This window comes from Caretta caretta, chromosome 4, assembly GCF_965140235.1.
Source record: "Caretta caretta isolate rCarCar2 chromosome 4, rCarCar1.hap1, whole genome shotgun sequence".
Taxonomy (NCBI): domain Eukaryota; kingdom Metazoa; phylum Chordata; order Testudines; family Cheloniidae; genus Caretta; species Caretta caretta.
In genome coordinates this window covers 97,289,555-97,307,429 of record NC_134209.1, presented here as the reverse complement: position 1 = coordinate 97,307,429, position 17,875 = coordinate 97,289,555, and the positions used below count along the sequence as shown (strand labels likewise).

The 17,875-nt window shown below is 39.9% G+C and overlaps 1 protein-coding gene across 2 annotated transcripts in view; it reads right to left on the bottom strand.

Annotated features, from left to right (window-relative positions):
• Window positions 1-16,407, bottom strand: part of SGCZ (sarcoglycan zeta) — an 834,522-nt gene extending 818,115 nt beyond the window's left edge. For both annotated transcript variants that reach the window (XR_007356409.2, XM_048848187.2), the window contains exon 1: window positions 15,551-16,407. Coding sequence is in view for 1 of the 2 variants with exons in the window: in XM_048848187.2 (XP_048704144.1) it covers window positions 15,551-15,589 (39 nt within the window). In the remaining variant the exon portion in view is untranslated. The remainder of the gene's footprint in view (window positions 1-15,550) is intronic.
• Between the last annotated feature and the right edge of the window lie 1,468 nt (window positions 16,408-17,875).

Sequence of the window (17,875 nt, the reverse complement as noted above, 5' to 3'; positions counted from 1 at the left end):
TACAATAGTGGGTAGTCATCCGCTACAAGACCTGCAATGTTTAGGGACAGCTTCTATATCCTTTCCTGCAGTGGACAGACCCTGCCCCAGAACAAAATGATTTTTTGGAAGGGAGGGTGATCTCAATCATTCCTTAAGGAGATTAACTTCCACAGGTATTACCGAGGGAAGGGGAGTCCTGGCCCAGTATTAGGAAGGTCTTACAATTTTTTGTTACTTGTCATTTGTTGTTTTGCTCATGACTACGCAATGCCCTTTGTTGGACAGTTACAGTAATTAGGTCCATATACTGCCCTCATTCCACATGATGAACTTCCATTGTCATTAATGACAGTTCTGTATACAGAATAAAAGGGGAATAGACAGTTATAAGGTCACACTAAAATGGCAAATGCAAAGTGCATAATTCCAATTCTGCTTCTCCCATCCACATGTATTAATATTCCTTCCACTCTAAGCATGTATGCAGTTTATATCCACTGGTTTATCTTATATTGTTACAAAACAAAACAGTTAAAAATACAAAAAAAAAACCAAACCCTCAGCAAATAGCAAGGGCTACAAACTGACCATCAAACTATAAATGGACATGAATTGCAAAACTAAAATGGCAAAAAAGAGAACTTACAATGGACAAAATAGTCAAATAAAGATTATAAAAGAGGGACAATAGGAAGAGAAAAAATATCTTGTACTGCACCCCAGCCTGCTTCTCTTTTCACCCATGTAGACTGTAAGCTCTTCAAGGTAGGATCCTCTCTTCTAACATGCTTGTAAAGCGCCTAGCCCGGAATAATTTCCCCCTTATATGTGAGCATGGAGCAGAGACCCTCTCTGAATCTTGCCCTGCATATGAGGTGGGATGGGAGGCAGTTGTCGCTCCCAACAACAAATGCTAAATCCCTTAAAAAAATAGTACAAATCATGCTGCATTAACTTTTAAGATCAACAGCTGACATCCTGGATAGTACACTGGCAGAAGCCAAGGAAAGAACCTAGCAGTCCAGAAGCCAACTCGGCGATGCATGGTCTTCATTGTGGATGGCTTTGACAATCCAGGAAATCCAAGATCCACTGGAATTGAAGACCAGATATTCTGCTGCTTCTGTAGGGAGAGGAAACCCATTCCATAGATGGAAGAATTGAAGAAACTCCCTGAAGGAGATCTTGTGGTATTTCCCAGCTCTATCAGTTCCCCAATGGTATTTCCATGGGATGGAGCAATCAGTCCAAGTAATAACAATTAGCAATGGTCTTTTGGTTTGGCTTTTCAGTTAGGCCAACATCAGGTTTGAGACTGTAAGCCCACAGATAAAACTACAGGTTTCTTAAAGTATGTACATTCTAAATCACACCTACAAATCAGGCTGTTTATTACCCTTTTTTGAGGCTTCAAAGAATAACTAAAAACATCTTGTTTCCACAGGGTGTTCAAAAGTTCTGATCCACCCCCTACCAGGATCCTAAAACCTGGATCCTGAGTGCTTGCTGGCACTTTTCTTTAGGAAGATAAAAACTGACCAAGAGATCAGTGATACCTTTTCAGTAATCCTTATTGCCTTGGTTCAGAAATGCCTTCTCCACAGATCTATATGTACATTACCCTGAATAATGAAATTGATCATGACATATCTGAGGCAATGAGTTTATTTTATTATTATTTATTTATTATGGTGCATTGAAAACAAAGAACAAGTGCAGATGATTATTTGCTGCATCTCCTAGGCTGTTTGGGTTTCTTCAAACACAAAAGGAAAATACATTTAAAGCCTACAACAGTCAAATAAATTCCTCAGATTTATTCCTCAGCAGACCCTTGCCAAAATTGTTGGCACTTTGTCAAAAATACTCATGATGCAGAGTACAACTCCTGAAAGCACCTACATGATTTCACTAACGTCAATATATTTTTCCCTTCCCACTTTACCCTTGGCCATTTTAAATGTTAGAAGCCTATCAGCTCTGATAATGTAGAGCACACAAATGGGAAAATGAGTCTGCCTATGACTTAACCACACATGCCAAAGCCAATGTACATGGTGAAGCTGCCATTTACCTTTTCTTTCTTCAATGAGTCATTGCAATCACCTATGAGACACCTCAAAACTAGAATAGGAAACCGGCAATAATGATTGGTCTCTTTGCAAAGGAGTGAAAGAGGAGGGATGTCCCTTGTGTCCTTTCTTGCACTCCATAGAATATCAGGGTTGGAAGGGACCTCAGGAGGTCATCTAGTCCAACCCCCTGCTCAAAGGAGGACCGATCCCTGACTAAATCATCCCAGCCAGGGCTTTGTCAAGCCTGACCTTAAAAACTGCTAGGGAAGGAGATTCCACCACCTCCCTAGGTAACGCATTCCAGCATCCCTTGTTCTTCCTCCTCCCAGGGACTAGAGACAAAGACCTCATGGGGTATACTGAAAAACAAAGGCTGTAATGTATGCAAACCACATCCCCAAGTGCATATTTTTTAGCGTATACTGATTGACTTCTCTCAGTATTTAAAATTAAGTTGCCTTTAGGCAGCCAAGGCTCTTTCAGGAGCCACTAATGATATTATTAACTTTAAGTACTGAAATTCTGTTAGTATCACCTGATTTATCTGTGGTGCACAGTACTAGGCTCTCATTCTTAGTCCTGGCTTATGAAAAGTTACAACTTTGGGGTTTTCTTTTGTTTGTTTTTCAGATGAAGGCATCAATAAAAGCAAACTGTGCTTTGAATTTCTGTCACAGCTTGTACATGTGGGATTCATTATAATTTCCAAGTAGTACTTTTTTCTTGAAAATAGAAGGGTTGTTTTCAATTGACTCCTCAGTAGTTTAAAATAGACATATACAAGAAATACACGAGGGCAGACAACTTATTTGTGGATTCCTTCCCCCCCCCTCCCAAAAATAGTGCATTTTTATTACAGCATACAGAGACCCTAAGCCAATATGAGCAGAAGATGTCTTGTTTAATGAAAATGGGACTCGTGTGTTATACACTGGGCTCAATTTCGATTCTGTATGATCACTTACACCAGTATAAAAGAACATTAGCTCTATTGAAGTCTGTGTTACATGGGTGTGAAATCATACCCATTGGACCCAGTTCAGCTTTCATTCATTTTTATCGCTCACTGGGCTCAATAAAGAGTTGTACAAATGAAGCTGAATTGGGACTATTGTGGGTGATGCCCTCCGTTTATAAAGGAGATAAGCAGGATATCCTTGGTATAGTCCACAGGCTCCTCTTCGGACTAATCAATATTTTTTAGCTGCTTCTGAGCATTGTGTTTAGGGCATAAATCTCTAATACTGGAGTGGGAGGAGATAGGGTCTTTAGAAGGTGTAGTCTCGTTTACTTGCAGCTCACACTATTTTAGAAGAATATATTTGATTAAAATAGTAGTAAACGTTATTGCTGCTGACAGCAGAAGTAATTGTTGTGGGAAGAAATAATGGATTGTTCAAAAAGTTGGTTTTCTTGCTCTATTTTTACAGTTTAAGGTTACATTTCTAATCTGATTTTATGTACAGATGAATTCTCTCTCACTGCAAAAAGCTCTCTCTCTACATTTTCTGGTGTCAAATACAAAAAAGCTCATGCCCAGTTGTGGAAATGTAAGGGGATTGGGGCTGTTTATGAGGCAGGAATAGGTATCTCATTTTCTCATGTACAACATGTTGCGTTTATGATGAAACTTTCCAGTTCTTTTGTAGGTTACAAAGGATTAGAAGAACATAAATAAGTAATTCTAGACCACTAGATTTAAAATAAACATATCTACCAATTAGAAAAATACAACTACTCTAAACTTCTGAAACAAGCAGACAGTTATATGTATGCCCATCATCTGCCTTATGCCATACTCTTAGGGATAATTTGTGGTAATGTACTAAATGATGCACAACTGACAGCCTGGCTGAGATGTACAGAACTGGAGAAAAAGGAGCAAAGGTACATTTAGTTCAACTTTATGATGCCCTCAATCTGTAGAGCCAGATGGGGGTTAGCCCAGCCCCCAGTATAAGATGAAAAACTCTCAAGATTTATGCTCAGTTACCCCTGGCCCCAAAAGGCCATTTTGCCAGATGGGGATCACCACGGTGTAGGGACACTCCAGCCATATCCCCTATGTCGGGGGCAGGGAGAAGAGTTACTGTGGGAGCCACTATTATGGTTCCATATCACCAGATGATTCCCTGATACAGAAGAGACACTTAGGTGGTTGGTTAAACTGCTCTGCATCACTGGAACACACCAGAGGATCAAGCCCAATAAGTTTAACTTACAAGCTGAGGGGGCACAAAAGCCCAAAAGCCAACAACCGAACCATGTAAGATAGCATAATGGATTCGGAGTTATTTTTATGTTATATAAGTTGTTTTTTCGCTGTACTGTCTCCCTTCTGCTTCATCATTTTCCACACTCATTGACTTCAGCTTCAACAGCTCATGTGAATATGGGGAATGTGGTCTCATGGCTACATAAAGAACTCTTTGCAATTTAATAAAAAAAATCACAAAAATCTCTATAGTTTAAAATTTAAATTGTATTATTTTTACACACTAAATCATAGATATAGTTTCAGAATGATGGCATTTGAGCTGAATTTTTATTTTAAATAAAATATGAAGCGCCATAGAAAGACAGAAAAGAAAAATAAATAAATAGATTTAAGAACAGACTTAAGCTATCAGCTCTATTGATGGCAGAGAGATCCATCTCTGAAATTGCTAGCCTCTGTTACTTCTGCTCGCTGTTTATTAAAAGTTGTGGTAACAAAAAAAGCAATTTGGCATTAGACGGTAGAGAATGGTATATCTGTTTAGTAGAAGAGGATTGGCTGTGGCTAAGATGATATCCAGTAGAATACAGAAGAGTGAATGCTAAGGGAGAGAGCCCAATCCAATGATCTCAGTGGGAACTTGGAGTGCACAGAGAATGCAGGACTGGGCCCAAAACAGAAAGTAATGCATATAGCGTATCAGCTCAGTGGTAATACGGTACTTAATTCTTACACTATCATAACACCACCAGAGATAATTATATTTGGTAATAGCAAACATAATTTGACTTTGGGGAGTCTCTGATTCTTCTCCTTCAGTCACCTTTCTATACCACAAAAGAATTCTACAGAATAAATTTGAGAGGCTTCTATAGATCTTCCTAATAGTGACTTCAGTTCTGTACCCCGTATTGTGAAAAATAAACTAACCTTTTCTCATCATTAACACACATACTCCTCTTCTTATCAATAAAAATAGTAATATTAGTGCAAAGCGCTGACAACTGAGCATATTGTATTTAATAAGCGTTACTAAAAATCTATACTAATGCAATCACTGCTTCATCTGTCAATAATTAGGGTGTCTCAATGCCATCCTCACGAGAGAGAGAAAAAATGAAGTGTCAGCATGATTTATAGTCTGGCTGACTAGAAGACCAGCTTGTTATAGTTACTTTGTCTGAAGCTCAGTTTATGATTTGCTATGTTTTTTAAATGCCATGTTCCACTTTGAGCCACTCAGATGATCCTTCAGACTTTAAAACTTTAGATTCCACTTGCCTGTTCTAAAGCTGTGTGTGTCTATTACAAAACACTAGTGGTGTAATTCTGATGCAACCGCATATGCCCTCACCTACATTTCAGTCAATATACTCTATAATCCCAGAGACATCATGAGCTCGACTTCAATTCAGTTCTCCTAGGCCCTAACTCCTTGCTCTGTTCATTATGCTGCTGTTTACTGCCTCATAGCCACTATTCATTGATCAAGGCCCAGAAAAGTTCAATAGGACAGACAGCACCTTGGAAAAGAGTGCCTTTTGTATTATGACTGTCAGCTGTATGATGGAAATTTTACCATGGGACACAGTGACACTGCTCATATTCCCATAATTCTATTAGGCAACAGTGCAAGTAGTCTCGGTAGACTGAATAGTTGACATATTTACATGAACAGCGAATATTATCTGCCTCATCTAAATTAATACTGAATGAAATAGGGAGCTTAACTAGTCAGAGGTCTGTGCTGGGCAAATAGATCATTTTCCAATCACATATTCACTTGTGCCTCATAATGAGTTGAGGGGACAAGAAAGCAAGCTGTAAGATCATCTCTAAAAATAGCACCAAAATTCCCTGAAAACAAAAATGGTTTACAGAAAGGAGAAGGCTGATGCTAGTACTGGGAATACAGGAGACACCGGTTGGCTTGTTGCTCTTGTTTCAAAAATGGTACTATTTTCGCAATTTTTCATGAAAAATCAAATAAAACACACTGAAATAGGCTGCATTAAGTGGGAACATGAGTCTACATGAGAGATTTCTTTTTATATCTGTCTGACTGCTGAATTCATTGGGAAATGGCATGGAGACTATTTCTGTGATACATCTAAAATGGACAGGTTTCAGAGTAACAGCCGTGTTAGTCTGTATTCGCAAAAAGAAAAGGAGTACTTGTGGCACCTTAGAGACTAACCAATTTATTTGAGCATGAGCTTTCGTGAGCTACAGCTCACTTCATCGGAGTTAGCTTTGAAATAGTAAATGTCATTCTCTAAGCCCAAAAGAAACTTATCACCAATTCCAGGACACGCCTACATATGATTTCCTATCAGCTAACAACACGTAATCCTGTTTTGTACTCTTATTGGTCAACGGAAACACTGAAGGATAATACATTATATTTAGGAAGATTAAATATTTATGGTTGATAGAAAATATACATAAGTAATATGTTTAAAAAAATAAATCAGAGTACAGTTTTCTGGGGCCTACTTGTGTCTCAAAATATTAGTAAATTCAGGGAGGGGAGGTCAGAACTACCTAAGAGTAACCTTTGATCAAATATATGGTGGAATGTTATAGATGAAAAATTGGATAACTTTGAATAAGGTAATCAATAAGTCTCTTATCGTCTGTTGGTAACCAGGCACTCAGAACTAAGATAAGCCTACGTCACAAATGTATTATTTAGGTATGGCCTGAACTTTCCCAGCATTCGGAGGTGTTCCGTTTCAGGGTTTTGTTTTGGGAGCTCCTTTGTGTTGAGGGATGGGAGAGGCCTAGGCACCCATTGCTTTGTAACCACTCAGGACTACTTTTTACATTGAGTAATTTAACTTGGAAGTAAATGAGCACAGGAGCTCTTCATCAGGTAACACACTCATATCTTCAGGTTTCAGAGTAGCAGCCGTGTTAGTCTGTATTCGCAAAAAGAAAAGGAGTACTTGTGGCACCTTAGACACTAACCAATTTATTTGAGCATAAGCTTTCGTGAGCTACAGCTCACTTCATCGGATGCAGCTCATATCTTCGTAAACCTCTTACAAGGCTCATTTATTTATTTTGTGGCAAAGATGATTCACTACCCCATTATCCCCACACATAATCCTATCTAAAAACTTATACTTCTTTATGACGGTTTCCATTCACAGACTTAATTTTTTGCTAGAAATGCTGCGGTTATCACATAACACCTAAATATCCAGGAGCTGCACAATCCACCTCAGGATAAATACATCACAAATCTAGAACCACCATTTTGCACTTCCACAGTGACAATCTGTCTCATCTGGAGCACACAGAGCTTGGTAGCCACACATCTTACCCCCCTCCCCCGCCTGTTCATTTCAATTGTATATGTTGGGGCTTTTAATCAGGGATCTGATTCACCAAACCATTTAACCACATGACTAAATCTGACTGAAATGAGTCTTAAGTGCTTTGCTGAATCAGGAGTCCTAATGACCAAACAAGGTTTTAGCCACAGTGACCAAAAGGGATTGCATTTACTATTGATTTATATTATGCTGAAGGGTTAACACTAGACACCCTTTCCCAGTGCCGTGATTTAAATCAAATAGGCAAGGCAAGGCAGTGATCAGTGCCCCCAGTTGTGTGGCTCACTTCAAGTGTATCCTACTCATCCTTGATTATGCATGAAGCAGATAGTAACTTTTGAGATTTTAAATTGGTTTGCACCTTTTGTCATCTCTGTTGAGCTACATACCGAGTCCTACCAATTTATCAGGCAGCAAAACTCCTATTGTTTTGACTGGTTTAGTTTTGATTGTGAGTTACCAGCATACATAGAACAAATTGCTATTTTGTTGCCTTTAAGTTGAGCAAATATGCAGCCCTCTTCTAACACAGATCACTTGTCTGGGGGAATGATGAGTTAACAGGCAGGGCAAACCTCTTCTGCTTATGGGTCTGGCCTTACCTGGAGAGAGACGTTCAGTGATACTGAACATCTTTCCATGATAGATTCTCTATCTCTCTTGTCATCAGCTATTTGGCACCTTATAGAAAGGCCTCTTTATGTCAGCTATAGTTACCAATGTACTACAATACTTTTATCAGCTATTGTTTTGCACACAATATAATTGTGCTCTTTAAGCAGTAACTTTTAGGGGCAATGCACATAAAGGTTTCAGTGAACAACAATTATCCAACAAAAAGTTGCTGTGCTATATGTCAACCTGCATTCAACGTGAATTTTAGTTTCTTTGTTTGATTCCTACTCAAAATTCCTGTGCATTAGTATTTGTAAACTAAAGTCACCATAAAAACTAGGATGCATGCAAAATATTTTCACATACAAATCTGAAATACATGGAGACTTAAAGTTGCAGACATACCTAATGGGGCAACCCTATCTAGGGCATTTTTATACTCAATTATACAAACACAAAACACACTCTGTTTACAAAGTACAAATTCAAAATTGTGTGGTTACCACGTGATACTGTTTCTGCATGATTTTGCTTTTTATACATGTACCTTTATTAACTGTTCATTATTTCTTACTTGTGGACTGGAAACAAAGTATCCCTCTAAATGATTTTTCAGCCGTGCAAGCTGTAGTTAATCATTTGTCTGTCCTCAAAGTTGTGAGGAGTAGGAACGTGGAGCTTATTAATTCTGCACCTTGATGCATGGATGAACTGAAGAAGGACTGATGAAACAAAATAAGATGGCTAAGGGCCAGAGTTTTCTGCCTGGGGTAATCTGCTGCTTGTGGCACTGATTTTTAGAAGTCCTGGTGATGTGTCACTGTTGGTAGGACTGTACTAAATTAACAAAAAGTTGTTTATTTTAGTGCTGCTAGTTTAAAGATGAAAGGTTTTCTTTAAGGATGATATAACAATATTTTACACTTATTTAGTACCTTTCCAACAGAACATTAAGTTTTCTCTACACACATGAAGGAGTTAAATCTCACAACACCTCTGTAATACAGGGAATTATCCTGTTACAAAGATGAAAATCAGGATCAAGAATCTTATTTTTATATGTTTTGAGAAACCCCCAGCTTCCATCGACTTGCTCAGCACCTCAAAAAAGTTGGGGCTTGTGGGACTTAGCCAATGTGACACTGGCAACTGAGCATAAAACCTCATGCTCCAGTGGCTCAGCCACAAGATCCTCCTTCCCCTCTATATAACAAGAAACAAAACCTAATATTTGTGGATAGCATTGTACAGTACCCTTCTTCACAAAGAACTGTTGTGTTTATGTAATAAGGACTTTAAGTATTTGATGGCTTAGTAGATAAATACTGATCTTTCATTCTTGGACTGCAAAGTAATTCCAGCCTGTGGCCCTACAACACCATACTAGAACACCGTTGAATATGACTGGAATGATCGGAGACACCACTGAATGATTGATAGTCTGTAAGAAAGTTTTGGAGCTTAGGTATTCAAAAACCTACCAGAAATAAATGTAAAGACACAAATATATTATTTGTAACCAATTCCCTTCAGAGTTTTTAAATTAAAAGAACAAAAAATAAAATAAAATGATTAACTATGGAAAGGCTTTGACATATCAACTTCAAAGAGAGAAAAATAGTTTTATGGTAACTCCTTGTAACTTAATGCCTTTTTCATGTTTTGAATCCTTATTTATCCTTGGGACAGTAGGATTCCTCATGGATTTAGAAATATCTTTGCTAGACATTGATTCACATAAATTCATATAAAATTGCACCAAGTGCAAGATTTTCACAGGAGGCAGAGCCTTGTTCATAACACGTGTGACAGTGTTTCACAGATAACCTTGCTCCTGGCAATACTAACCTTCAAAAAGGTCAAGGGCTGTGCCAGGCAAAGTAATACTTGAATCCCAAAATACACTCATTCCCTAGGCCATCTGATCATTGAAAGGATATAGAGTGGGAAATGGATTCTCCATAAGTCTGAATTTTAGCTCTGTAATAAATAAGCCAATTCTCTGCAAGAAATAAACACAATATTTTAAGAGATTGTCACATGGCAATCTCTTCCATTACAGAAGAACCTCAAAATTAATATTACTGACCTTCTTGTAAATCCCTTATTTTTTTTTAAATCATGCAAAATATGTACATGATGCATCATTAGATGAGAACTGAACATGTACTGAAAACGAGAGGTGTTTTCCTTTTAACTAGAGCTTCAGGTATTGATATATTTTCAACTGGAAAAAGATGGAGCTCAGCAAAGCTGTAATGTATATTGCAGAAATGTATAGCTAGATGATATTGCAGCTTCTTAGTAATGACAGTGGACCAGTGATTTCTAAAATGTGTACTGGGAACATTGCTGTTGTCTTGACCTTTTTTTCTGGGTCATATGATACTATACATATGTTTCTTTCCAGCCTCACTGACCAAATATCCAATTTCTGTAAGTATTTGGAGACTGAGGGGAACCCCCACAGTGGGGACAAGAAAGAATATGCATGCCTAGTACTTTAAAATCATTTCAACTCAACCTTTAATTGGGAATAATTTTCTGAATGTGAACTGCAAAGGTTAATTGTCTTTATCCACTGTTGATGATGGACCCTGCCTAAAAGATGGGGAGCCAGAGGGGTTGGAATGGAGGGGGAAGAAAGAGCTGTTCATAAAAGAAGACAAAACTCAGTATCCACAGGAAGATGTCCTTCTCTTAAGCAGAAGAATGAATAAGTGAAGTAGAGTATGCTAAAAATATATCATTTGTTAGAGTACTATTTTTCATTATGGAATGACTAATTTATAACAGAAATATAACCACCTACTTACACTCATCAAAAATCCTCCTACACTATACTGAGCATGACTTTCCTTGGCTCTATCTTATTTAAAACAATCAGAATTGTTCCGAGTTTTAACTTTACTGTTTGATTTAAATTGTGAAGTGATCTAAAAGACTATTTAGCTTAAAACCACTATATTGTTGAATCAACCTCTTGTTCAAATTTTTCTGGATTCTTTGTGTGAGTTTCTTCATGACATATGAAGTATCTTCCTAATGAAGAACCTGTTATGCACTGGATGGTTTTATTATCACAGATCATCATCATCATCATCTGTGGCCAGTTTTATACAGTTAAGTTTGGTATTTTTATTTCACCTGGAAATGTGAAACTATAACAGACTTGAAGGATAATTATTGCCAAATGACATGGCTAGGTTTGCGATGTGATTCAGATATATAGTGTACCGTATTTTAATGGTTCTTTCATATTAAGTGGCACTAATTACAAGACACCCCAAACACATTTCTAGAAACAAACATTTTGGGATTCTAATGGAAAATTCTAATTTAGCATCCAAACAGCAACTTCAGGTTGAAAGCACTGGTTTGAAAACAGGTTATTACAGTATGTAAACAATACCATATTTATAATACTTTTAATTTACAAAGCAACTTTCTTTCAGAGAGATATCATGGATGCTTTATGGACTATTTAAAATGCTATCACCTATTATCCGAGTGTGTAGACACATTTTGATGACTAAATTAACATAAGAGGAAAGATTGTAAAATATGCTTTAAGAGCTGTAGACCACACAGCCAGAAAAATGTGAAGGACAAAATCTATAACTATCTATTCAGTGTTGCTATGACTCACACAATTTATTGAAATCTAGGAAATTTAAAAGCCTCTGTACTGTTTATAAATCCAGACTGCACTATTTTCATGTGAAGAAAACCATAGTTTAACATCAGTTCTTGATAAGAGTTAATATATACAGAGGAATAACATACATATATTACAACATACCAGCCAAAGACCTATAGAAATATACACTCACATATCTACACACACTTTAAATAGAAACAGCTCAACACACGAAAACTAAGGATGTAGTGCAAACATTCAGAGAAAATAACCATAATTGAGTTCATTTTATGGTGGAACTGCTTTAAAAGAAAATACCACAAGGTTGTGAATTAAAAGTCAGAGGAAAGTTCACAGATGCCATCTGAGACAGAAGATGAAACAGATCAAAAGGAAAAGCAGAGCAGTCCAAAAATCTCTGGATGAGTACTCTCTCTCTGTCCCCAGTACTGATCCATTTCATCAGGAATTCATGCACGGATTAATAAAGTGAAAGTCATAACTACCCTCATTAGCAGGTCTTGCACACAATTTTTGGTTCAGTTTTGCACAAAAACTGACCTTTCAAAATGGATATAGAATTCATAGCAATCATAATAAAGAGCATATTTCAAATTGACATTCAGTGTCTGACCTCAGTTTATCAGAATCTCTCTCTTGGTGGTAATGTAATTGTAATACATTATACAACAAGCACACCTGATGTATAGTATTAATCAGAGTTTAGTCTGGTGATTTCCTAAATTCACTTGCACATACTAGGTGCTAAACTTGATGCTAAAATAAAAATCTGCTATCCTGCACTAAGCCACTGTCCCCCCGTTTCTAAAATTCCTGGAAAAAGTAGCTGCAGGGTCTTGGGTTAGGAACACATTGTGCATGTCAGCCCTCAGAGTAATATGATGAGGGTAGTCAGAGGAGATTGCTAGAGCTCCAGAGCTTACAGCTGGCTGATGTCTAAACATAAGCAGCTAGATCCTTTGGTTGGGTTGAGCTTGGACCTGAAGGAGATGGGTGGGAACCACAAAGATACCACCTTTGGTGCTCCCTGATCACAGAGCTGGAAAGGAGTTCATTCAGCCTTTGCACAACTTAGAGCAGCATTGGGCTGCTCTTTATTATGTCTGGCTACAATGGAGAGAGTTTACTCAGGTAGGAATGGTCAGAGTTCGATACAGCTTTGTCCATATCTTCTGGACTGGTGGGACAATGGCGGACGTAGTTGAATCCCAAGATGTCCATGAAATCCAGCTTTAAGTCTGCTTTGCATCATTGGAGTGGTACTAAAGGGGGCATAGTAGAACAGAGGATCTAGCTCACTGGGAAAAATCCATCCCACTGAAGTCAATGTAGTAACTCAAATTCAGCCCTGGTGTAACTAGCCACCCCCATATGACCCCCCCCCCCCCCCACACACACACACAGGTAATTCATGCACAGCAACAAATCCCATGTGCTAGGCAAACAGATCTTTCCACTGCTTAGTGCACCATTTAAAGTTTGAGAGCCTTCCCCACCCACCACAAGCTTTTTTTTTTTTTTTTTTACACTAAAGATGTTCATACAAGTAAACTGAACCAATGAGCCTGAGTCATGGGGCAAGTATGGAAGGGTGCCAAAGAGGCTAAGTAAAGATAGGTATCGCAACTCTAGGAGTATCAGCTTTAGGAAGGCAGGGTTTTTTTGCAGATCTTATTCTTATGGAAGAAGGGGGGGGGGATTTTTTCCAAAACCGCTGATGCTCTCTTTAAACCAATCAAGAAAAACTAACATTGGGGATCACTTTCCATCCATGCTGCTTTTCTCAAGGTTGCCCACTGTATAATCCCTGCAACACTGGACTTAATTGCAAAGTCGATTGCCAGAACACCCTTGCAGCGGTGAAGCATCTGGCAGTCCCCAAGCAGTGGTAATTCCTACGAAGTGCCACCCATTTTTAGGATTCACACAATATCCAGTGGCGCTTTTTCAATCACTTACGTTAAACTTTCCCACAGGGACTTGACTGCAGGGCTCATCCGGTGTCTTCCTACCACTGTCCTAAAATTAAACTGAGCTCTAATTAAACTCCTGAAAAGGCTGAGAAGGGAGATGGTTCGCCAGAGGGTCCCTTGTAGCAGGCTCGGTTCAGGGATGAAAAATGCGTGAACTACCGCCTACTGCTCAGTGACTTCCAAACAGGCGTTTGTTTCACCCGCTCAGCAGTCATGAAACCTGGCACTTAAAACACCAACATTTTGTGTTTATCTTTTACGGGGGGTTTCATATTGTTTACAAGCAAGGCTTGGAGAGAGAGAGAGAGACACACACTGTTCACAAGTACTTTCAGATTCGGCGTATCTTAAGGCAAAGATGCCCAGGGAAGCTCCTCGATACTTGGCAGAGTTGAACCTCGCTGCGAAAGAAGGCGCGAAGTCCGCCGTGTAGTTTTGGGGATGTTGCGAGATTAAGTGACGGGGAGGACCCCACTCTCCCCCCCCCCCCCGCTATCATTTCCCTAACTCCGCAGTGCTGTTTAAATCTACCTCATGGTATGGTGGTCCCTCCCCTGCCCTTCTCTCAGGCCGTCTTCTCTTTAAACCCCTCATCCCCACTATATACCCCAAGGAGACCCCTGAAGATCCTCGAAACCTCTCCCGGGGTTTTTTGTTCCTCTATTTCCTGCTTTTGATCGGTTTTCCCCATTATTTTTCCTCCTCTCCCCCCCCCCGAATACACCCCTCTCCCTCGCTCAGCTTCCACCCCAGATTTCGCCCCTGCCCCCCCCCCCCGTTTGTGTCGCCCCCCGTTCTGCTCACTCAGGGCGGGGCCGACCCCAGCCGCAGGTGAAGGCAGAGTCTTCACTGGCGCCAAGGGGCACGCTCGGCTCCCAGGCATGCTCTCCAGCAGCGGGGGAGCAAAACCGTGACACGACACAGTCCCCATGGAAAGTTGCACTGCTCGAAAAGGCCACCGAGCGGACCCTTCGTTAAGCTTTCGCTACTTCTGCATCCCAGCCAAGCCCCCTCCGTGTCCTCCACGCTTGGTGTTATTCGTTTTCCTGAGCTGTTCCCGGAGCCCCCCGTGTCTCTGTAGCTCATGGGGGGTGGGGGGGGGGTAAATCCTTTGCCTAGGCACAGCGTAGGAGAAGGGAACTCTAAATCGGCGAGTGGGAACAAGGAAGAGCAAAATCTAGCAGAGAAGGCGTAAGCCACCCTACCGATCCGGGCATTATTGATAGGCTGGCTGCATCTCTAAAAATAAAGATTTTTTTAGCAGGAGATGCCCAGGCTGGGAGAGAGGGAGCCTTTCGAGCGAACTTCTACTGGAAAATCCGCAGCCGCTGGAAAAATCTGAGGCCGCTTCGCGGGGTGAGATTAATGGACACACTGCGCTCTGGCTCCGTGCCCCAAGTGTGGCTGGAACTGGCGAGGGGACAGGGGCTATCATCAGCATCCTCCTCCTCTTCCAGGCGGAGGGGGAAAGAAGCGGAGTCCGACTGTACACCCTCATCTCCAGAGAGCCGCCTCCTCCTCCTCTCCCCCCCCCCCCCCTCCCAGCCCAGGACGGCTGTGTGCCTCCGTTCCCACCCTCCCCTACCCCACTCACCGGCACCCGAAGCGCCTCCAACTCCTCTAGCAGAGCCAGGAGCAAGGCAGGAGAGGGGAAGAGAAAACAAAACACCCGGAGCATCACGTACCTTGAGCTCCTCAATGTCCAGGCTTGTGGATCGGTCCATAGAATGAAACTAAACGACACGGAGGCGACCCGCGGAAGTTGTGCCAAAATTTAAAAAAATAAAAATAATAATAAAAAAAAATCTAGACTCCCCCTTTCCAGCCCAAACTCAGCCTTGTCCTCCAAACCCTGGCAGCTCCTCTCAGTCTCATTCTCCGTGATCACGCCTCCTCCACCGGTTAAAAATAAATAAAATAAAATAATTCACTTTTTTACTCCCTGACGGATTATAGAGACAGGTGATCTTTTCCCGGTAAATCCCGTGTCAATGAAAGGAGGAGAGAAGCCAAAAATAATAAAAAAATCCACTCAGTTTCAACTGACTACTTCTTCGTCTGCAATAAGCTTAGAAAGCAGCGAACTGCTGCATCCCAAGGAAAAAATCTGCTTCACTGGACAGCATCCTGCAGCAAATTTCAGGCAAATGTGTTCAAATTGATGAGAAGAGTATATCATGACAGCCTGTCTCCGTTATTCTGGTAGCTAATGTAGCACCTGTGAGCCTCAGACATTAGCAATGATCAATTTCACCAGAAAGAAAATCCGCCAAGTCCTGCCTAGACTCAAAAAATTGTTTTGCTGCTAAAGATATTTTCTCAATAAAAATAAAGATAAGAAAGTCTGTAGGGAATGGTCTCCTTTGAAGGGTTATGCTAGAAGAGTTGAGAGGAAATTAGGAGGTGGATCTCTTTGCAGAAAAGCGAGAGAAAGGGGGAAAGAGATTTTTTCCCCTTCTTTCCTGTTTTACTGTCCTTCACCGCCAGGTGACTGACTTCACTTCTCTCCTCTCATGGCCAACACTGAGGGGATTTCTCTCATCTGTCAAAAAGCAACATTTCCTTTCTCGACAAATACAACCTCTGGGTCTTAAAGCCTGGTCTCCGCTGCCACTCTATGCATTAGCCTGCCGGCATTTTAAAGTGAGCTGTGGCTCACGAAAGCTCATGCTCAAATAAATTGGTTAGTCTCTAAGGTGCCACAAGTACTCCTTTTCTTTTTGCGAATACAGACTAACACGGCTGTTCCTCTGAAACCTGTCCCTTTTTTATCATTCGTAGATTGCAAGCAGATATAATCACGCTGGATCACTTAGGATACAAGTACCTCCTTGGATATTTTGCCCCATGTAGGGGAGATCTTTAAATAAGCAAATGTATTGAATATCACAGCAGAGGTACTGCTATTTCCCTCACATTTAAAAAAAAAAAGAACATTGCTTGCAAAATTAAACACAGGGGCTGGTACCTTTCACTGAATTTTATTGGTAAAATACATGTTTTTTTGTAGAATTGTTGATCTTATTATTAATGCGAAATGGGCAGTAGTTTTGGCAGAACAACCTGTTTGATGTCGCATGGATATAAAAATCAGGATACCTCTCTATTTATTACTTTAGTAATTTCCTTTCTTTTTCTAAAGGATTCAGTGTGCTGAGGTTCTCATGGGACATTAAGCTGTAAATAGAATCAAAATTAGATTTAAAAAAAATTCAAATTCCTCCCCACCAGGATCTTGATTTGATCAAACTCATTTTTTCCCCCTGCATTCTGACTGCCACTTGCAGGGTTTTAAAAATAAGACTGTCCATCTGATTTCTGTTTTCCTACCTTCAATCTTTTTGGGGCCGTCTTTTTAAATTAACTCTTTGACTGACAGATTCTGAACAGGCATATTCTTGTACTATTGCCCTCTCCTATTGTACATATTCTACATTAATATCATTGCAGTTTTTTAACATCGTAGACACATTTAATAATTCCAAGCATATAATATATATTTTAGTTCAATAAGGGCTTATTTTTTTAGTCTGCTATTCAAGGTCAACAGAAGGTTAAACTAAGGGTGGCTGTGCCACATTCCAACTATGGGACATTGCGCATATCTTCTAGAATCAACTATAGAGATGAGGCAAAGACAGGCAAAGGACACTTCTCATCTTAGAACAAACTGTGTGTGACTTAATGGTGCATTCACAATGAATCTGAATATATACTTAATCAAAATAGAACTGCAATTTGCAAAGATTAAGGACCTGATCCTACATGCCAACTATGTCTAAATAGAGGACTGGAAAACTGGACACTAAACAAGTTACTGTAGGACCTATAGAAATAGTAATTTAAAATTATCTTTGCTCTGATAAAATTTGCACATAACCATTTATTATTTAGACAGAAATTGTGCAAGAGACCTGTCTTAACTAGGACACTTCCTCTCTTAAAAGGTATCAGAGGGGTAGCCGTGTTAGTCTGGATCTGTAAAAGCGGCAAAGAGTCCTGTGGCACCA